Raw genomic sequence first — 22,738 nt, 5'->3', positions numbered from 1 at the left:
CACTTTATTCCCATTAGCTTCAGTAGTAGTTTTAGGCATCTTTGTTTCAAGTTGTTATTTTAAAATCTAAAATAAGATCTACTTTCTCATCCTTATTCATTAGTAATGTCTTTGAATTTGTCTCTGATTCAATGGCAAAAATATCCTGCCATCGCTTTACTTACAGATTTTATTACAAAATCTGTCATTTCAAGCTTTTATTCATTTAACATAATGATAAAATGGTGATGCTAAAAACATGACAAAGACTGCAAGTCATTGTTTTAAAAACAGAAGAGAAAAGAAGGGCGGAATTTGTCTTCATGAACATGTGTTGTAACATCAACATGCAATTAGACTTGTTTTATAAGAAAAAAGAAATGCAATAATAATACAAAGAAAAAAAAAGTTTTACATAATTTGCTATGTAAAAGTGTTCATATGCTGGAAGGGTGTTCTTGCAGGTGGTCTTAGTCTCAGACAGTCACGTAGAAACCATGTCCCACCAACTGCTTATGTCATCCCTACATTTCTGCAGAGCCAGGCTGTGGACCCAGAGACTTTCCCCGGCCAGGACTCGAGCATGCTGCTGGAGCAGAAGGCTCAGGTTTTCTCCCAGCAGTACACGGCCCAGGCTCAGATGGCTCAGGGCAGCTACGCTCCCATGCAGGACCCCAGCTTCCACGCCATGGGGCAGCGCCCTGGCTACGCCGCCCTGCGCATGCAGCCCCGGCCTGGCCTGCGGCCCGCCAGCATCATCCAGAGCCAGCCCAACCAGCTGCGGCTCCAGCTGCAGCACCGACTCCAGGCACAGCAGGTATGGCACGAGCCACGCCGCGTCGGCTCACTCAGGGTGTCCTGCATGTATACTTAGAACAGTCTGGTTTCACTTAAAAGCCATAATGAGGTTTTCTGGAACAGCACCTTTCACATTCTCTGTTTTAGATCTTTTTTTTTTTTTTTTTTTTTTTTTTTTGCAGCTTTCCCTTACTCTTTCTATAATACTGCACAATATTGTGCACAGTATTTAAGCCTGGGACTTGCTAATTCTTTGAGCAAGGCCACAGTGGAGCCTTTTCTTTCATAGGTCTGTTTCTGTTTGTTATATCTTGACTTGGGTTGGATATTAGGAAAAATTTCATCTCAGAAAGTGTAGTGAGGCACTGGCACAGACTGCCCAGGGGGGTGGTAAAGTCACCATCCCTGGAGTTGTTCAAGAATCATGTGTATGTGGCACTGAGGGACATGGGTTAGTGGGCAAAGTGGTGCTGGGTTGATGGTTGAACTGGATGATCTTAGTAGTCTTTTCCAGCCTTAATAATTCTATTCTCTGTATCTTCCAGTGATGTACATTATTTTTCATTGCATCCTACGCTATTATCTACATCCTTTTTTTTCTCTTTTTTTTTTTTTTTTTTTTTGCCTTGGTCTACTTGTAAGGGTCATTTTTAAACATATAAGTTCATAGTGTTATTTAGAAGATATTAATACTACTTCAGTGGAGAAAGAAAGATCATTTGTTCCTGCCTTTAAGCATTAGGATAGGGTCTGATTTGGTGTCAACATCAGGAGTCCAGTCTGAAATTCAAACAAGGTTGGAACTGTGAAGATGGCGTTGTTACTTGGATATTCTGTGAATAACAGGACCTGAGCAGGAAAAGTAGTTTCTGCTGGCATCTCTACAACTAAGACCTCAAACTATCAAGCCTACTAATTGGGAAAAAGATATATATAACATTTCCCTTTTCTTTTTCTACTACTAAGAACTATTTTTACCCTTTAGAATCGGCAGCCACTGATAAATCAGATCAGCAGTGTCTCCAATATGAACCTGTCTTTGAGGCCCGGGGTGCCGACTCAGGTGAGGAAAACAGTACTTTAGAACAGATCCCTCTATTTTCTCATTTCCTGGTGAAATTAGTCCAAGCTACAGTATTTTTAACACCACAAATGTTAAAGTTGGAATACTAATAATGCAATTTAAATGATATTTTACTGTTGTAGTGGTATTTCTCTGTTATTTTATTTCTGAGAGCCCCATATTTACCCAAGCTGCATGGCTATTTATTAGAAGTAGACATGACTGCATTTTTAACCAGACTTCTCATTTCCTAAAGCTGCATTTTTTTTCAATGAGCCCTCTTTGCAATGAGAAATTGCTGCAGTATTAAATGCCATTGTTATTTCTGTTGATGACACTCGTGCTGTTGGAAATCATTCCCAGCAGAATCACTGAATCACAGAATGGCCAGGGTTGGAAGGGATTCATGGATCATGAATCTCCAACCTCCCTGCCAGAGGCAGGGCCACCAACCTCCACATTCAATACCAGACCAGGCTGCCCAGGGCCCCATCCAGTCTGGCCTTGAACACCTCCAGGGACGGGCATCCACAACCTCTCTGGGCAGCCTGTTCCAGCACCTCACCACTCTCTCTGTGAAGAACTTCCCCGACATCCAACCTAAATCTCCTCTCCCTCAACTTAAAACCATTTCCCCTTGTCCTGCAGTTGTCAACCCTTTCAGCAGAAGCATTAGCAAGGTGATTTTCCCCCATTTAATGTTAGGTGTGTGGTGGAGACGAAGAAAGAACTGGGATCTCCGACTGCTCCAGTGGTGTTGCCTTTGCAGGGGTTATTAACAGGTAGTGGTGATTTTCCTACAGGGCCCCATCAACGCACAGATGCTGGCGCAGAGGCAACGGGAGATCCTGAGCCAGCACCTGCGGCAGCGGCAGATGCAGCAGCAGCAGCAGGTGCAGCAGCGGACGCTGATGATGCGAGGGCAGGGCTTGAGCATGACCCCCAGCATGGTTGCTACAGGGGGCATACCAGCAACCATGAGCAACCCACGGATCCCACAGGCGAACACACAGCAGTTCCCATTTCCTCCAAACTACGGTACTGGTTCTACCTGCCCTTACTCTGTAATTTCAGCGCTCTTTTATCCCCACCGTCTCCCCAAGATCCCATCCCGCAGCCCCTTCTTTGCCCAGCTCCCCAGGGAGGAGTAGAGGTTTGGGCCTCACAACCGTCCTCAAATGTAACATGGTACTTGCCACTCTTCTAGCTCAAATACCGCCCTGAGATCTACTCTTTCCTTGAGCAGTAGCAGAAGTGCAATCTGTGTGATTGTTTATGAGCATAGATACGTGAGTGTACAAATGTGTATGCACACATGCATGTGTGGAAGTATTATAGACTTGATAGACTCTGTATTTTGACTAAGCAAATCAATTTGTCCAGTAAAAGCTCAAACAAAGAATGTGAATTTATGCCAGCAAACCACATGAAACAGCGTACAAAGCTGTACGTGATCCTTTAAGATCATTTTTATATTGGTTGGGAGTTTTTTACATTTTTGTAATGAAGCATTGCTTTAATACCCAACAGATTCTTCCCAAATCTTTGCAATCCTTTGTATAATGTGAAATTAACAACTAGCTATTGAGTTTAAATAATAAAAGTTAGTTTCAGACAGGACATTTCTGTCTCTGTCCTTGAACCTGTATGTAATATGATAGCTAATATAATTTTATATGTATGCTTTACAAAGCTGTATGCAGCTTTGTATAAGTAGTAGAACTGTAAAAAGTAAAAGTTACATTACTACTAAGTGAGAGTAAAAGTTATAGAAAATAATTTGAAGTTCTTTTGATAAAATCAAAACAAATTATTTCCACTCAGTTCTAAATTTGTTGTCTGTTCTTACTGGTATGTTATACTTCAAATCATCTTCTAAATCATAGCTGTGCTTTCCCTGTACGTGTTTGTAATTGCTTTATGAAAATGAAAAGACATTAAGATATTCTCCTTTTATAACACAAACTCAGATACAGAGTTGTCATGCAAACAGCGAATATTGAAATTGATTTCATACCACCTGAGCCATATGCTGACATTGAGTGGCTTGTTTCTGTTGAGTATGCTGTTCTTGAAGAACTTAAGACCAAAATGTCTTGGTTGAAAACAAAATTTCTGCACATAATTGGCATTTTACAGTCTAAGTTGCTTTCTTCATCTAGATTTTTTTTTCATTTTACAAAATCATTAAATGCTTTCACCAAATGGCATTGTCTAGTTTTGTGTGGACAGAGAAATCAAGGTGCTAGGGCTGTAGGAACTTTAGAAAAACTTTAAATTCTAACCAAATGTTTAAAAGTTGTGCAGTAAATGGGTAGTGCATAACTTCTTTCACAAAAGTGGGTTTGTGTGCAGAACAAATGGTTTATTTGTTTGACTGCAGTTTCTGCAAAGAATTCACTTAGCAGTGTTTCTGTTTGTGGTCTCTAGTGGGATGAGTGCTTGTATGGTTGGGACACATAAGTAGCTATCAAACTCAAGCAAAACAATTTCTGCAGTTATATGTGTAGTATTGAGTTGATGACATCTTGCTTTATATCTAGGTCCTACATTAAGGTGCAAGGTTATAGGTTCCAGGTGACATAAGTGCAAAGACAAGTCTGCAGGTTTGAGCTCTTGTTTTTTTAAACATTGAATGTACATTGGCTAATTTTCTCTCCTTCTTTTTTAGGAATTAGTCAGCAGCCTGATCCAGGCTTCACAGGGGCCACCACTCCTCAGAGTCCACTGATGTCCCCAAGACTTGCTCATACACAAAGCCCTATGATTCAGCAGACTCAGGCTAATCCTGCCTATCAGTCTTCTACAGAGATGAATGGGTGGGCACAAGGGAATATGGGTGGAAACAGGTAAATCCAGAACAAAACAAAAATGAGCATACAGCGCAATGCAGTAATTTATGGTCTACACTTATTTATGGGGTTGCTTAAATGTATTTGTTTACTGCTAATGGTCTGTCCTCAAAGAAATTTGTTTTCAACTTGGCTTGATGAATTGGTTTAAATACTGTCTTCAGACAAGGCAAAGTGAGTGCATAGCTAAAAGATATGCATCCACACAATGCATTGCTTTGTCTCTGAGAACTGATAAAAAATTGTTCTTAAGAAGCAACTGTGCTGCACAGTGAGCTCCAGCTCCTAACATTTGTGTGGATGCATTTCTTCTGCATATGATCTTAATGTTGTGCTCCCACAGTGCTTTCCACATGGCTGGATCAGCTGAGCCATAGCCTATGCATTCTGTACTGCTCTGGAATTATGGTGACTGGATATCACCTCCCACTTCAAATGCTGGAGTGCAACCATGTTCAATCCAGTACTTGCACATATTTGGGATCAGCTATCATTCTCTGAGAGCAATGTAGCATGCCTCATGCATGCAGTCACCTTTCCAATTGAGGCCCGTGCCCAGTCAGTGTAACTGTTATAATCAGCCCGTTCTCATTAAATGGGTTGGGCGTTGAACACATTGTGTAGGCAGCAAGGAGTTTCTGGATGGCAATGATCTGTGTTTTTCAGTGGAACATGGGAAGATCTGTCAGGTTGTTGTGTAACTGACCTCTGTCAATTGAGGCTGGTGGTCTCCTCATCCCAAAGCTCTCAGGCTGCTTTTACTATCCCAGCTCAACAACAAATCTTTTTCCTGCTTGTTTATATACATTTAATAAACCCAGAAAAACAGTATTTCAGTGATGAGGCTGATCTGAGTTCCCCTTAGAGCAACTGATGTATCTCTCATCCTGATCCTTGTCTGTACCTCTCCCTCATTGTCTTCCTGAAGCATTTGCAGGAGACAGAGCTACTGCTGCCACGGCTTCTACTGAAACTGCAGCAGGGGCAGACTAATGGCTCACTAAACTGCAGCTCTACAGTGGAGACATGTCAAATGTTTTTACACAAACCACTGGATATTCACAATGATCCGTAGTGTACTCTTTCAGCCATCCAGATAACAACTTAAAAATGGGGTTTGGTGGCCTGAAAAGGGATAGAAGAAAGAGAATTGCAGGACTTTTGGACTTTGGTCCTGCACCTGGAATGCGGCTGCATTCCACAGAGGGCTCTGTAAAGAAAGTCTCACAGCAGGTAGTGTGTGGCAATAACATAGTGGAGTACCCGGGTGCAAGGTTGAGCACTAACCCTGAAAGGATTTCTTCATCTGGAGGGTGAAAATCAACTGTTGATATAGAGGTGGCTGCTGTGTGCCACCTGACATGCAGCAGTCCTCCTGTAGTGCTTCAGATCTAAACAGACACATCTTCAGCAGTAATTCCTTCATTGACTGCTGGAGTATGTTTAAAGAGCAGAAAAGACTGATGTGTAAATAATGGAGTGTCTTTAGGAAATATAAAAGCCCTCTCGTGACTTTTAACACAAGAAGGAAGATACCATCCAGAAAGCGCTTGGCTTTGAGTAAAATCTGGGATGAAATCTTTCACAGTTACACTTAATGCTGTTCAGAAATATCCTTACGAGAGCACAAAGGGTAATTGTCTCAGATGTTCTGTAGTTTCTTACAGTGCCACATTTTTCTGACGCTAAGATTTAATAAATAAATTTCTGCACAACTGCTGCATGTCTATATTTGTGAGCCCACTTGCCGTAATTGTGTGTGCAAATCTGATATACATATGTGTGAATAGCCTCTGCTGCAAAAAGAAGGCTTTTTAGATCAAATCCAATACTGATGCAACAGTCCTATGCTTTGCTAAGGATGGAAGGGAAAAAAGATGTTTTCTTTCCCCCCCCTAAAAATTGCTTTCCTGAATATATTTATAATATGTGACGACAAATTTCAGCAGCTAATTGGCTGTTATTGCATACACATAACAGATTTGTACCCTGCCATAGTTTCACACGCAAAGGCATGTGTTTTTATGCACAGACATGGGAACTTATGTTTTGAAAATCTATTCCTTAGACACTGACGCAGCTGAAAAGTAGTCTTTTTTTTTTTTTTTTTGAGGTTGGGATAAACAACAATATGTACAAATTCTAGCTTAAAATATATTAAAAAGAGAGCAGTTTCCTAGTGGCTTCAGCATTCTGACACATTGCTTTTTCCATTCCTTGCTATAGCATGTTTTCACAACAGTCCCCACCACATTTTGGGCAGCAAGCAAGCACCAGCATGTACAATAATAACATGAACATCAATGTATCCATGGCAACCAACACAAGTGGTATGAACAACATGAACCAGATGACAGGGCAGATCAGCATGACCTCAGCGACCTCTGTGCCTACATCAGGGTTGTCCTCCATGGGTCCTGAGCAGGTGAGAATTTAAGGACTTGAGATGACAGCTAGAGGATTTTCTGTGACTTTCAGTAGTTTTTCAGGTCCACTGTGTTGGGCTGTAACTGCTGTAAGCCATTATGTTTCTTTTCTTAGTTTTCTTAAGAAATGTTTATGTTGAAAAGGCTTTGTTTTTAGCTCTGCACTCAGATAACCAGTGACTAATGAGATAGAAAGCATCATTCGCAACCAAATTTCCCATTTGAGCTAGCACCACTATAGCTAGTACATACAGTACTAGATCCTGGACTTCTGTGGAAAATGTGTGCCAGTCTAGCTTCTGTTCTCAGTAGGTAAGTTGCCACAGCACAGTGGTTAGGCCTGTGTCTGTGCCCGGCCCTCAAAGCTAAGGCTGAATGGCAGGCAGGTAAGAATGAAATATGTTGGCACGGGCAAAGTGGAAAATGCTTCTGCTTCTTTGTACCAGAGCACAAGCAGTCAACTTCAACAACTATTGTGCTGGCATCTTTGTAAGCTCCAAATCCACACTTCTTGTAATGGGGGGGCATATAAAACAGATTGCTAAACCAGTAAGTAACCTGTTCTTTTCTGCCAAGGAGAGATTTGCATATTTTTTTTTCGTTTGGGACTGCTAGTTAGGGCATCTGATATAAGGAAAATTACATTTTCATTTGTAGGCTCATCATTAAATGCATGTGGTACATTAAAAATATTTGACAAACAAGTTCTCTTAACAGATTCATACGCTTGTTTCAGAACTGAACTTTGGTTTGTTTAATGTGCAGATTTCAAATTAGAGACTTTTCTTAGAAATGTTGGCAGGCATACCACTTATGTCTTTTGGTACTTTCTACTGCTATGGTAACAAAATTGCAAACGTTTTTTTTCTGAGGTAATTAAATAACACTTTAAAGCTGGCCGTATCATTTGCTTGTTAATAATTGTCTTTTTTTTCCAGCCTAAATTTGACAACAGGCTATTTACTTCTCTAATATTGCCCTTTAGCTTTTCCTCTTTCTGTATTTTAAAAAGAGCCATTCTATTAACACAATTCTGTTGTTGTTTTCATGTTGTTTTGTGTTTATATAGTTGTTTTTCTGGGTTTTTGGCTGGATTTTTTTTTTCTGCTTAGTTAAACAAGCCAGGCTGTTTCTGTCTCTTCTTGTGGTCTTTACATTCCTTTTTTTTTTTTTTTATCTGCAGCTGTTCTGGTTTGAATCAGTGTCTCCTAAACACCAGTGCCATAACACTAGTTCTTCCCCATTTCTCTCAGAATACACTGACAGATATAGCCCTGGATCACATTTGTCTTCTACAGCTGCTGCCTACTGGTAACCTGAAGTAATTCTGATACTGCCAAATCTGTCACCTTCTCTGATATTTCCACTTGTCAAGTCCAACTGCAGCAAACTTTTGAATTATTATTACTAGTTCCCAAGCACGTGCTCTTAAGCATTTTCAATGTAGTCAAACAACAGTTTAAAAAAGGAGTGGAGCTTTGAAGATGACAGCACATTTTGGTTTATCAGCATGCCCATGCTCCATGGTTTTCCCCAGGAACCTCAACTAAGAAATTTAACATTATGGAAGGAGATCTGGTTTTATCTCAAAGACTTCCACGCAGACGGCTGTTTCCACTGGCACAGTTGCTGCACTGCTTTTCCTTCCTGTTAGACTACTAGATTTTGTTTCAAGATAACATTTATCTAACTTCCAGTAAACTAGATAAGTTGAATTTCTTCATTCATCTCAATATTTATTTTTCAGCGCTCCAGTCCCTGTTGTGAATGTAGTTTAAACTCCATTATCTTTCTAGAAGCACGCACAGTAACTGGCCGTGGTGATTTCACAAAAGCTGTCTGGAGTTAAATTTTGCTTGTAATTTCTCTTTCAGTACAGAGGGATTGATTGCCTTACCTCTGTTTGTGACAGCGTCACACCAGAGAGCTCATACTGAAACCCACAGCACGATCCCCATATCATATAGACCTGCTAGATGCGGCGTGATGCGGCGTAAACAAACCCTACCTTCTTTGTTCCCAAACGTGTGTTCCCCTCCCTTTGTCTACACTCAGTTGCATTTGTCAGATTAAGTCTGTTTAACAAAGGTAGATTGGCTCATTCTGTAACATTAACCTGTTTTCCTCCTGATTTACCACCCCAGCGCTGTGTCATCTGCAGTCTGCTAGCAAATGTTTTTATGTTTCATCTAGGTCAGATGTGGCCAGCTGGCAGCTGGGAGGCCACTTCTGTGCCACAAAGCACTACTTTTTTCTCTCCAGGAATGCTTGCTGTGCTGCTCCGCATTTTCTTTTTAGAGAGGCAGGAATAAATAAATACTCATATGTTAACAGTAGATTTTTTTGGCTGTTTTACAGGTATATTATTTCACAACTTTACTTAGCAATTTACTTAGGTTGTGCTAAACTCTTTTTTTGTAACTGGTGATTTACAGAATGACTGTATTTTCTCTAATTCTGCTGACAGCTATTTCATTCATTCTTTCTTTTTTTTTTTATACTGTCACGTATGTTTTTACTTATTCATTGCTGTCCACTTTCTCTGTTTTATGGGGTTTTTTGTTCTGTAAGACATCATTTTAACTTTGTATGCTCATTTCTTTCTGACCACAACGAATAATAGTCATGCTATAAGTGTGTTCAAAAGGCACTTCACGTATTATTGGATGATTTTGGAAGTAATAGATACTATGTGTTAGTAAAAATCCACGTGTAGGCTGATTTACCTGCTCAGAAACAGGTGTGTTACCTCTGGTACGAGACAGATTTGTTTGGCTTTGACTCCTGCCTCACTGTGCAGCACTATACTGTATCATACAGTCATATCATATCCTGGGCTCAGAAATACAAATGTTTAGCTGCTCATACTGGTTAATCTCCAGCTTCTCTTGTTTGCTGCCTAGGCTGCCAGCAGCACCATGTAGAAAATGATGATTATGCCCAAAATGTTGTGCTCACCCTGACTTGCTATGTTTGATGCTTAGAGACTTTTACATACTTGAGGGATGAGACCTTGTCTCAGTATCATCTCCTTTATAATTTTACATTATTACATTATTATTACAATTATTTACATAATTTTACATTAAAGCTCTCCAGTCTGCTCTTCCTAGTACGTCTTCTAGGAATTAGCATTAGCAATCCTGAATTGCTGGCTGCCAGGTCAATACAGTTCCTTATGTTCAAAACAGCTTCTCTAGGGCCAAGAAAGTCTAAACCTTCTCTGTTCTGCACCATTAATGTACCTTACTGTCTCCTCGTCGTAGTCATCTTGTTCACACAATGGACTGCTGCTGTGCTTTTGCCTTTTATTTATTCTGCCTCATGGACACATGTTATTTACTGGACTGTCAGAGAAGCAATCCGAAGCCTCTGCAAGAGAGGAAACATTTCAGTTCATGAAATAAACCACTTTCTAGTTGTTCTCTAGAGGAGCTCTTTGTTCACAGGGGCAGCAATCCCGAGGTCAGAGCTATCGTGGCATTTACTGAGAGTTATCTTGAAAAAGTATTTTGATTGTATTCAGCATCCTGGATGAAGGGAGCCGTACAGTGGAAGAAAACTTTTCTTATAGACATGTTGTAAATAGTTCCATTATATCATCATTTTATCATCCATTTTATCATCAGGCAGCTGTAGTAATGTGTCTAAATGCAAAAGGGTTGAAAAACATGTCCTGCCTTGTTTTAGTCACATTTCATATATAGTTATACCAATTTACTGGCCTTCAAAAAGATGATAAATGCTCCTCAATTTCTTTGTCCTTTTCCTTACTTTTCTGATTGAATTGTTGTTGCAGTCACAGAAGTTCATGTGGGATATTTTATGTTTCAAGGTCTTCTGAAGAAAATACATCCACATAACAAAACACTGTAGGGTTGTTTTGTTGATTGCTTGGGTTTTTATACCTGTTACCTTACAAATCAGGATTTTTGTGTCATCGCTAGCAGGGAGATTCTGTAACTGGAACTTCACACAGTTTCCTTTCCATGACTCTCCTAACTGCCCCAGAGCAAATCACACATTCTTATTTTTGTCCCCAAAATTACTTTCAGTTCAGTAGGATACAGTTTTGTGGCTTTGCTTTTTATTTATTTTTTTCTTCCTTTGTCCAGTGAACAAAATACAAAAGACATTTGGACCTGTTTCTACTTTGTTTCAAAATGAAATAGTGTGATTCTCTTCCTTTCTGATGTAAATCTTCTTATTCAAGCTTAAAAGAATTTGTCCATCTCCTATAAAAAGTAGCTGGCATTGCTAGGAGACTTCCAGCACTTCGCTGAGTATTTTTAGAGTTGAAAATTTCGTTGGAAAAATATTTAAGCTTTAAAATATTTTTTAAAAGATGTAACCTTTCCTGTTAGACAGCAATCTTGTCTCTGGTAGCGTTTGAAACCACTTTTCTAGTCATATTATTGCAGTGAGCTTTGCAACTCTGCAAAATCATTGAGTAGCAACAGAAACAGTCAGGAGGACCTGAAACAAGAGGACTTTGGTGTGGTAGATGAAAGTCTTATTCCCTTGCTGCAGCAAGCTGCTGCAGCTGAAGTGAGCAGTGACACAACCTCCTCTCCTTGGCAACCAAGAGTCCTAAAGGGCAGGTGACAGAGAAAATGCCTTTTCCTTCCAGCAAAATCTAGAGAGGACTCTCTTCACTGTTGTCACCTACACCTAGACTGAGGGAAGAGAGAGAAATGAGTTAACCAAGACTCTCCGGGGAGATGTGTTTTTCCTTTAAAACTTGTAAGGAAGGGATCTTGTAATGCTTCAGCCCCTTGCTGACGGGCAGTGATTTGTGTTTTACATCAGTTCCTACATGGTAAGATTTAATCCTTTGATTAAGACTGTAAATTTGGCAAGCCACCCTTTCCACATAACTAAGCGTGACAGACGCTTTAGTTGTGCAGACATACACAGCTTTGATATTTTCCTGTGGCTGCTCATAAAATTTTTGAGCCCATCCAATTAGGAAAGCATGCAGCTGCAGGTTTTCCTGTTTAATGCTATCTTCCTCCCATTGTTCATAAGAAAAAAGAAGAAAAAAAAAAAAGTGCTATTAACACTAAATCAGTAGTCAGTGCAATTCAGCTTGTGCGTTACCAGGCTTTAAAAAAATCATCTGGTAGTTTGTAAAAACAGAAAAGCTGTGTGTCGTTGAGGTTAGGAAAGTAGTTATATGTTTCTGCTTTCAGGACTTTCATACCAGACAAGTCCTCTTACAAATATTACTGACCTATTTTATGGAGCCTGTTTTGTTCAATGCACAGAGGTCATAGTATCAGAAATGAAATCTTCGTTGTTGACTGTGAAGCAGAATAATACGAGTCAAACACATGCTGCACAAGAAGGGTGCTCAGCTCTATGGTTGCTTTTCTGATTACTGACACTTCAAATGTACTTGTTGATATATGCAAGTAGATTAGTAGTTTACGCTACTTTAACTTCCACTCCTTTTCCCAACATATTTTTAATTCATTCTCCTTAATATCTTGTTACCAATAGGTTAGTGATCCTGCTATGAGGGGAGGCAATCTATTTCCAAACCAGCTGCCTGGAATGGATATGATAAAGCAGGACGGAGATGCAACACGGGTAAGAGGTGGCGTTCAGAGGCTACTGAACTATGAATATACTGTCGTCTAGAGTGGATGCAGTATCTTTTTATTTACAAAGTTAAGGGTACCTAGGGTGCTGGTAATTAAGTCTTATACAGTTACATTTTGAATTCATCTTTAGGTGACTCTGTATTAAGTTCCTCCTTTGATTCCACTAGCATTATTGGAGTGAACACAGAATGCATTTACATTAACAGAATACATTACATTATTGAATTAACAGACAGTTGCATTCAGCAGACTTTTATTTATAGTTGTATTTGCTTTTTAAGAGCAATTACATGACTATTTTGCTGATGATGGGAAAGACTGTTGATGTATATTTGCACTGCTGCACGCTTAACCCATTTCATGTTTCATCCTGCCTGTTTTTCCACTTCTCCTTACATTATACGTAAGGCAAAAACGTCATGAATTATTTAATTTATTACTTTCTGTTCTTGAAGAGTGGTGGTACTAAACTAATTTGCACACAAATCTCCAACTGATGGGGTAATTAGTGTTTACTTAGTTCAAAAGAGATTTGTGTTCCAGGCAGTAACAGTGTTTAAGGACAGACATGGTAGAGATCTCAGCATGAGGCCAGGTGAACAAGGTGCTTTTTTTGGGCCCCTCCTCAGTGGAAGACTTTTCTTTAATGGAAATAACTTTCTTTTAAAATAAGTTTGTTACAACAAACCCAATATTTTGAGACCTGAATTGATTTGAAACGGGATTTGATTTTCCCTGCGTGCTCCAAGCATCGCAGCTGTGCAAAGCCATCTGAAAGCATGAAGCTGACCTTTGTATACAGCCTCACATGGAAACCTGTGTGCTGGAAAATAATATACGGGTGCTTCTCAGGATGAAGAGCCTGTGCCAGCAGCGTGCAGGCAGGCAGCAGGGGGAGGCACCATCTAGTGGCTGCTGGCCTGCTCGCCCAGCTTCTGCTTCTCAGAAGGAAGGGATGGTAAGGCTTTAACACACGCTGCTTTACGTGCATCCATTTCCTGAACAACTTGGTTCACAGCACTGGGCAAATGTTTGATCACAGAGCACTAGCTTCTTTATTCTGTTTCATTTTTTATCTGTTGGGAAGCTTTAGTGCAAAGGTGATTCAGGTAGGCTAAACATATGGAAAATGACCAGAGAGCAATAGCGAGATTTTGGCAGCAAGAGGCAGAGATCTGAATATGAAACACCGTAAGAGAGATGGTCTTTATTTAGCTTGTTGGCCTATGACACACACTTTGCAAGAAGTTGTCTTCAAAAGTAATCAAAACAGGTAGATCAAACCATGATGTCTACAAGAGTTGCTTTATAACCTGCTCAAAGTCCATTCTTAATTTAATCACTTACTGCCACCTACTCGCGTGCAGTGTTGAAATCAGAAAGATGGATTTAATTTTTTTAAATCCCTTTTATGCTGAATCCAAAAGCAAAATTTAAAGTTTTCAATTGTTAGGGGGGAAAACATGAGTAATAGGGGGAAGCAAAACAGTAAGTGACTGCAGATATATTAAGATAAAAGGAAATGAAGGCAGTGAAGGTGCTGAGGAAGAAGTAGCCACCTCTTTTTACACACCTGTTTAAAACTTCCCGAAAGGAATTTCTTGACACAGCTCATTGGTTCCTGTGAGCAGTGCCTGTCTCTGGGGTGGAGGATCTGTGCATACAGGATTCTTCCTGCAGCAGTGTCACGCTCATTTTGGAGCTTAACAGAAAGACACAAAGTATTCTGCTATAGTGGAAGCTGTCCTATGCTGAGGAGTTACATTTATGGTTTCCCAACTAGCGTTGCTGAGCCAGTTAGATGTCATGCATTAAGAGAAGCTAAATGTAGAGAATAAAATATAGGATATGACTGAGGAAAGATAGGAGAAGAAAGGAAAGTCTAAAGGATGTTTTAAAAGAGACAGAAAAGATGTAATGTAAGGGTACATCTCATGGCACTCTGTGATTTTAGTTTTATTCCACTAATGCAGCTCTGACTGTGAGGAAAATGTTGATGAATAATGTTTTATGTGTGCTATATATATCTGTTACAGAACTGTGACCTGTAATAGAGACTAAGTAGCTACTGCTACTGTGCTACACTCCTATGTAAGATACTTACATTAAAGCACAAGCTGTGTAATTAGAAAGCTGAAGAGAGGATTAATGGGCTTCATCCCTTGACAGTTGTGGAATTAACATATAAAAGCCTAGAAATTAATGTGACAAATGAGAAACTGAGAAATTCATCAGGTGGACTGGAGAGGGTTTTCTCATTGTTTCTTGAATTTGATCTCAACAACTGGATTACTTAAAGGGATCTGTTCTGATTAGAGCTGAGTAGCCAGGAAATGCCGTGGTACTGCTGAAATCCCTGTAACCGTGGATGTCAGATCTCGGTGTTTACTATTCTACTCTGTGTCCTTAATACTGTTTCACTTCATTTTAACATGTTATGGATAAAATTTTCAGAGCTTTTAGGACATGAAGGAATGATACTAATATTTAAACAAGAAGCTGTTTTTCAAACTAACTAGAAAACAGAATTTTCTGTCTTTCAAAGCTCTAAATACCCTTCATTTGAAAGGCTGAATGTAGTTGCAACTGAAATACTAAGAATTTTTGTTTTGTGGTTATTGAAACAAATTTCTTTTTATTAATTTCATGTTGTAAAAGTTTGAATTTGCCTTTATTTAGAAGTGAACACCTGGGGAATACCATGTAAGCTTTAGGTTTTTCATATTGCTTTTTTGTAAACCTTTAGAATTCTTTTTTTAATGTTCAAGTTATATGAATCAGTATGGAAGTAATTTGCAGTAATTTTTCCCACTTTCCATATTGGCCTGGAAATAATCTGCCAATTTCCTTAATGTCCTCCTTGCTTTTGCTATATCTAAACAAGAGGGAGGGGAAAAACAATTCCAGAAATAGACTCATGCCTTCTTTGTGTTACTCCCTCCTTTATATATTTAATCATCCTACAAAATAGATTTTTGTTAGAATAGAAATATAATAATAATTGTAAAAGCATTAAAGAGCATTTTTATTCAGGTCACTGGTGTAGTTTGGTGAATTGGTATAGTTTGAAGAATTTACTGAGCATCTCTGTAGAGATACTATTTGCTAAGTATCCACTCTAGGTACAGAAGCTCAGATGTTTCTTTCCCAGTCTGTGGGATGCTTTCCCACAGTGGCTTTCTTTGACAGTGAAGGTGTGCTTCTATCCCTTCTGTGATTGCAAAGAAAAGGGCGGTAAAGTCTAAAGGACTGTGTGGATGGCTTCCAGAAGATAGGTAAATGGTGTTCACATGGGCTGGCAGAGAAGCTCCTGCTGCCATCCCTGAGCATTGAGCCCTGCCTCCTGCACTGTGGGAGGCTGCCCAGTGAGGAGCCACTGGGTACAAGTGGGAAACAGCCTGAGGGGAAAAAAAAAAACTAGTGGTTTCCAGCTAAATTAGCTGTCTGACCTGCCTGACCCTGAAGCCACATGGGAGCAGGAATCTGCAGAGTGGCACAGGTTGCAGTCACTGGAAGGGATGATCTTGAAACAACCATGAAAACCACATCCTGAGGTTTTAAAAAAGTAATGATAATAAGAAGAAAGTATGGGATAATTAACTCAGTTGAAACTAGCTTGTCCTCTGTTTGTGTAAGTACACTGCAATACACATGAAGTAAAGACCATCTCTGGGGGTTGGTAGTTGAAGCTTTTTTTTTTTGCTTTCTTATTCCCCTTCTTAATTATGGTTTTTGAAGGAGAAATTGAATCAGGATGGCTGTTTCTTTTGAAAATGTGCATCTGTAACACAGAGACATTTCATCGAATCACAGAATCACAAGGTTGGAAAGGACCTACAAGACCATCTAATCCAACCATCCTCCCATTACCATTGCCACACAAGCACTAAACCACATCTTGCAGCTCCTCATCCAGACACCTCTTGAACACTGCCAGGGACGGTGACTCCACCACCTCCCTGGGCAGCCATTCCAGTGCCTGACCACTCTCTGAGAGAAAAGGTTTTTCCTCATGTCCAACCTAAACCTCCTCTGGTACAACTTGCGGCCATTTCTTCGGGTCCTGTTTGTTGCCTGAAAGAAGAGGCCAAACCCCTCCTCATCACAACCTCCCTTCAGGAAGTTGTAGAGTGCAATGAGGTCTCCCCCGAGTCTCCTCCAGACATTTTATAGGTACTTCAGGTATGAGACTTCTCTAAGCCCATGTTGCTGTGCATTTACAGGCAGTCTACAAGTGGCAGATGATGCCAGCTCGTTACAATATCTGCAGTAGCTGGAAGGAACAAAGAAGCCAGGAACACAATTAAACCTCCGTTTCTCCATCTCTGTTTTTTGCAGAAATACTGCTGACCCTGAGGGCGGTGTGGTTGCTCCTTTCTCCAGCTGAGCGGGCGCCCGGCCCCACACCCTTCCCAGTTGGAGGAGCTGCACCCATTTGTCGCGCCGCAGCCACGCCGGCACCCAGTGCCGCTGGGCCCAGCCCTGCCGTCCGCGGGGCCTCGTCGCTGGGAGCAGCCTCCTCTTTGACAGTCTGAGGCTATAGCGTACAGACATTGCTCAGTCTGTTCACTGCATTCACCTTAGTGCAACTTAGATCTCTCCTGCGAAGTAAATGTTGACAGGCAGTTTTCATAAACCATGTCAGATTGAATGTATTTAAATGTATGTATTTAAGGAAAAAAAAAAAAACAACCATGCTCTTGTTCTGTTTCCGTTTAGTTCTAGACCTTGGTTTTTGGCTTTGTTTTCCTTGGCTTACTCATTCTGGTGCAAAGGATTCCGTTCTGTCTGCATACTGGTGTTTTAGACTAAGGCCTGTGTTTTGGGGCGGCGAGTGCACGAGGAGGGTCGGGACAGGACCTCTGAGGGGCCCTTCCTGCTGCCGGCACGTCGGAGAGGACGGACCGATGAAGAAAACTGCACCGAGCAATTCTGAATGGGATTAGAGTTGTGTGAGAGATGAGAACTATCCTGTGAGAGGGCTGTTGATAAGGGGCGCTTCGGTTGGGTTTTTTAGTAACACTTTTAATGCAAAGTCACGAGTCCAAAAAGAGACGTTTGCTACATTCTTATTTAATTCGATTCCCAACAATCAGCAAATCTTGATATTGCAAGTGGCTCTCCTGACCTCTGTCATCTTCCTCTTCCTTCTAACAATTAGAAAACAAGTTACCCCCTTTATTTCCTTAGGTGTGTTTCCAGCAATCTGGGCGGCAAGTTAGGGTTGCTGAGCAGCAACAGTGTTCAATGATAATGCATGTACTGATTATGGTAGTGGCAGAATTGGTGCATAATATCGAAGAGCTAAAGATACCTGCTTTAAGGCATGACTAATTCCTGGTTCCCACCCCCCTAGTCAGGGGAATAACGATTCATGTAATACCGATAGCAGATATCACTACAGACTTCACCACTATCGTGTGTTTCTGATTATTTTAAAGCAGTGTGGACTATGAGGACGTTTTGTAAGGTACATAAAATCCAGTTTATATGTAAACAAGCAATAATTTAAGTTGAAAACTTAAGTGTTTTACTTGTATAATTTTTGTGAGATATACATGTTGTGAAGTTGATTCCAAATGAGGTACTTCAGTATTAAATTAGATATCTTCTTAGCCGTGTGTGTCTCCTGGAAAAGTGTTTTGTAAAGAATCACAATGCCTTGATTAGCCCTAATTTGTAGGCTTGAGACTTCTCGTTTTCTAAACCTTGTGATTCTGCTCATAATGTCATTTATCTAACCTATATTATATGCAGCCACTGTAGGAACCGATTCTTGATTTTTGTATGTTTATATTCTTTCATAACAAATCTTAGAAAAACTAACTGTTACTAAGCAGGCCACTGTTAGGGTGTTGTTGTTTTTTCTTGCCCACTGTGGTTGGAATAATCTTTTACTAAACTGACATCAGTTTCTGAGGACTGGAAATATTGAGAAATTGATGTTTTTGACCTCTCTTTTCTTCTCCCACACCCCTTGCCCTCAAACTTTCTAACCTGAACGCAAATTTTTGGATGTCATGTAAAATGCAATGCATTTTATAATGTCTCATCAGCTATGCCTTTTGGGAGTAAAACATCCATTCTGTTGCCGTTTAATCAGTTCTGTTTTATTTTTCAGGTGGGATTGAAAATAAACTATAGTTATTCCATATTAAGGCTGAGGGAAATACGGTGAAGGTGGTTTGAAATAGGTTGTTTCTTCAGAAGGTGTCTATTTCCTTAATATGATTGTCAAGGAAACATTCAGTGCTGTCGGTTTCTAAGGAGGGCAGTGCCATGACTCTGGGGAAACAACGCTTTTCAGGCTTTTCAGCAGTCAGTATTTGGCTGTCAAACTCAGAAATAATACTGGGTCACTGAACCACCCTTTTGCCTGTGTTCTGATGGAAAACCAAACTAGCCATCAGCCCTGCGATCCGCAGCCTCATTGTTGCACCAACATCTGCGTTAAACTTGCATTCTGTATCTGACAAAATGTTATTTGTATGAGAAATGTCTAAATTGGAATGAGTCAACTTCATGCAACACAAAGTGTAGATGAGTTTTCAAATAATTGTTGTATTCATTTTCAATTCTGAACCGTAACCTCTTCAGATAGATTATTCTTTTTCACAGTGGACAAGTGGAAATTTGTCCTGTTCCATGACAGACCTGCAGAGCCCCGTCATCAGTAGTGATTATGATACTCCATCATCCATTGCCATTTTGAAAGAAAGGAGGTTGTACCTATCACTTTGGCTCAGTTTGGGTTCATCGTGACTTTGTCGTCTTCTGACTAAAGAAAAAGAAAAGTGAGTGAAGGAATCTTCTGATCATATTGATCACTATAGAAACAAAAAAGCCAAATCAATTCCCTTCATTATCAGTATTTTCATCGTGTATACAGTAAATTTGTTGGAGAAAGTACTAGGATTTTGTTTAACAGAACAAGTAATCAGTGTTCTACTTACATTACTAAATGTGAAAGGCGCATAATGTGAAAAATAAGCGTATATACATGGTCATACGGCCTGGTTAAGTGTTCATGTAACGTGGTAAGTTTAAAAAGTGAAGTGAGCTGTTTTGCTACAATGAATTAATTTGTACTCAATCTTGAAAATATTGTCCCACGCCGGCATCCCTTTGGGCCTATTAATTAAAAGCAATGTTTTTGCAGTTTATACAATACATTTTTTAATCTTTGTTGAAAAATGGAATTCATATGGGCTTAGCAGATGAAATGGGTGGCACAGCTCCACTCGCAGAACCCAAAGATACACAATCAGTTTTGAAATGCAACTTAAGCCATTAATTGTTGGTGTGAATTTAAAAGTTTTCTAGTATTTGTATGGTAGTATGCTGCCTAAGAGCAAAAGCATTCTCTGCACAAAAGAAAATTTACTGTAGTGGCTTTGATTTTAATTAGAATTTTCTCCCTGGTGTTTCTTTGTAGACTAAAACAAAATCTTTTAAGTTTCTTACTACAGGTAAAAGCTATGTGCAAGAACCTCAAAATGCTAAAATCTAGCATAATGCCTTAGATCTGTTTTTAAGTATTGTATATTCCTACATAGCTGTCTGATGTATTATATTTGTATAGTGAATTGTGTACAATTTTGGAATAAGTGCATCATCACTTAATCTTTATGTTGTTCAATAGAGATGATGGACACGTTTCTTCAAACATTTACTGTCATTTAATTTTTTTCCCTTTATGTCATTTGTGGGTTTTATTTGTACAGTTCATCATGAAGTTGCATCTGAGATGTGTGTATATGAAAAGATTATACAAGGGTAAAATTAAGCAATATATAAACTATGGTTCTTCAGGAGAAAGCTTACAGTGTTTCAGGTTGTGATTTATTTTCAAAGCGGAGTTAACTCTGAACATCACTTTGTTCACCTGCATTGATGTTTGTATTTCTAGTGTGAGCAGTTTATGCAAAGGTAGATATATTCAGAGAAATTTTAAATACATTTATGCAAGTTAATATTGCTTTGCCGATGCTATTTGCTTATTTGATGTTAAATAATGCTATTGTAAATAAAGAATTCTGTTGTTATTGCATCATTTAATAAATTTTAATGCCTTCGGGTTTTACATGGCTTTAGAGATTTCAACGTGTTTCTGTTGTGTCTTCATTTATTCTTGTCAGGGTGTAGGAGACAGCACTGAAGCACTGCAGGATAGAGTAGTCTGCAGCTTTAACAAGCACAGCAGTTTCTCTCCGTTGCAGAATGCTTTATATATTCCAACCAGTAATTACTCAGAATATTTTCTTTTAATAATTCTGTTCATCACGTTCATCGAGTGGCTTAGTGTGAAAACAGATCACAGTAGTACTACTCTATATCACGGCCCTAAACGGGCATCTTTGGTGATGGTTTGGGCAGAGGCACACCTCAAACGGCACACAGTAGGACTGAGCACACTCAGGGCCTGCTTCTCCTTGTTACATCACACTGTTGTTTTAAGGAAGTTGGAAATGTATGGGGAGTTTATCTGAAAAGGATAAAAGCAGCTAGAGGAATGGCTGTTCACAAGAACCATCTGCTGTCATCTAGGAAATGAATGAGGGAGAACAGGTATTTATGTCAAAAATGTTATAAGCTAAAATAATTGTTATTATTAAGACTTCCAAATAGTGTCATCCTTTCACCATTCCACTAAAAGGTTTCTCCATTCTACCAAAACATTTTGATAAGGACTTTTTGTAAAGGCAGTTAGGGATAGGATGAGGAGAAATGGCTTTAAACTGGAAGAGGGTAGATTTAGACTAGATCTTGGGAAGAAATTATTTACTGTGAAGGCAGTGACGCACTGGAGCAGGTTGCCCAGTGAGGTTGTGGATGCCCCATCCCTGGAGGCATTCAAGGCCAGGCTGGATGTGGCTCTGGGCAGCCTGGTCTGGTGGTTGGCGACCCTGCACATAGCAGGGGGTTGAAACTGGATGATCATTGTGATCCTTTTCAACCCAGGCCATTCTATGATTCTATAACCAATATGGGGAGAGGCTGTGTGTCTCACTGTTGCAGAACAAACACTGCTTGGTATCACGTTATGGCAAGGGAAAATGGCAGCCTGGGGAATCTGCCCTCTCTCTTGGCCTAGCAGGTCACAAAGTGTGGAAGCAGAAATGCCAAGGCCCAAGTGGGCCTCTTGACAGCCTTCAAATTATGTCCTGAAACAGTAAACGTGATGAATTAATTCTTGAGCTGGAGAAAGTAGAATACAGATAGCCCATGAGCAGTTGCACAGACTTGTGCATGTGACAGACTCATACAACTTGATTCCCGTTAGGCTTTGGCATAGCACTGCTAAGTGCACATGAGCCGTATCTGCCTTGCAGGAACGCAGCTCCCACCAGCAGAGGCTGTCGCTGCTGCTCTGTGCTGTGTCCTCCAGCTATAGCAACAAACTGCCGCTGTTCTGACCTGATCTAAATCACAGTTCTGTCATTGCTGCAGCAGCATCTGCTGCTGTGCCTGGCAGGAGCGCAGGCTGCTCCCTGTCAAAACCCATCGGTTCTGTTTGGAAAGGTATGGGACCACTTGAAGTCCGTACTGGGACTGTGGCCAAGGGTTTTGCATGCATTGCTGAATCCCAACTTCTGATAAAGGGCTGTCCACAGCCCAACTGCTTGGTAAAAGAGAGAAGAGTGATGACAGTTGCATGCATTCTTAGGGGAAAGGTAGGTCAGGGAAGGTCCACATGAATGAACCTGGATGGATGGCAGCCCTTGAGAGCCGGACTTTGAGATATGCTGCCGCTTAGAGAAACCCTCCTGTGATACTCCTCAACTGCCCACTGCAAACGGCAGTGTTGGTGTGAGATCTCTGTGTGCCCGACACCACATTCCTTGTCTCATTCCAGTGTGAGCCTCCTTTGGCGCCTGCCAGTGCTAACAACCACACGCTTGGCCACATGGTGGGCTCAGGCTGGATTTGTGACCCAGCCGACCCCTTGTGTGTGTTGTATCCTTCCCTTTGGTCTCTGGTTATGGAAAGTCATCTGGAAAATGAAAAAAAAAA

The 22,738-nt window shown here is 40.3% G+C and overlaps 1 protein-coding gene across 8 annotated transcripts in view; it reads left to right on the top strand.

Moving 5' to 3' along the window:
• The window catches only part of NCOA2 (nuclear receptor coactivator 2), a 188,481-nt gene extending 167,674 nt beyond the window's left edge, over positions 1 to 20,807 (top strand). For all 8 annotated transcript variants that reach the window (XM_042869028.1, XM_042869026.1, XM_042869025.1 and 5 more), the window contains 7 exons: positions 518 to 796; positions 1,763 to 1,840; positions 2,644 to 2,878; positions 4,512 to 4,689; positions 6,919 to 7,117; positions 12,621 to 12,710; positions 17,063 to 20,807. In XM_042869028.1, coding sequence (XP_042724962.1) covers positions 518 to 796; positions 1,763 to 1,840; positions 2,644 to 2,878; positions 4,512 to 4,689; positions 6,919 to 7,117; positions 12,621 to 12,710; positions 17,063 to 17,074 — 1,071 coding nt within the window. In that variant the 3' untranslated portion in view covers positions 17,075 to 20,807. The remainder of the gene's footprint in view (positions 1 to 517; positions 797 to 1,762; positions 1,841 to 2,643; positions 2,879 to 4,511; positions 4,690 to 6,918; positions 7,118 to 12,620; positions 12,711 to 17,062) is intronic.
• The last annotated feature ends 1,931 nt before the right edge of the window (positions 20,808 to 22,738 follow it).

The sequence above is a fragment of the Lagopus leucura genome, unplaced genomic scaffold (assembly GCF_019238085.1).
Source record: "Lagopus leucura isolate 7727_CA_CO unplaced genomic scaffold, USGS_WTPT01 Super-Scaffold_100002, whole genome shotgun sequence".
In the NCBI taxonomy this organism is placed as follows: domain Eukaryota; kingdom Metazoa; phylum Chordata; class Aves; order Galliformes; family Phasianidae; genus Lagopus; species Lagopus leucura.
Note: the sequence above shows the minus strand (reverse complement) of the source record. Positions and strands in the feature narration are given on the sequence as shown.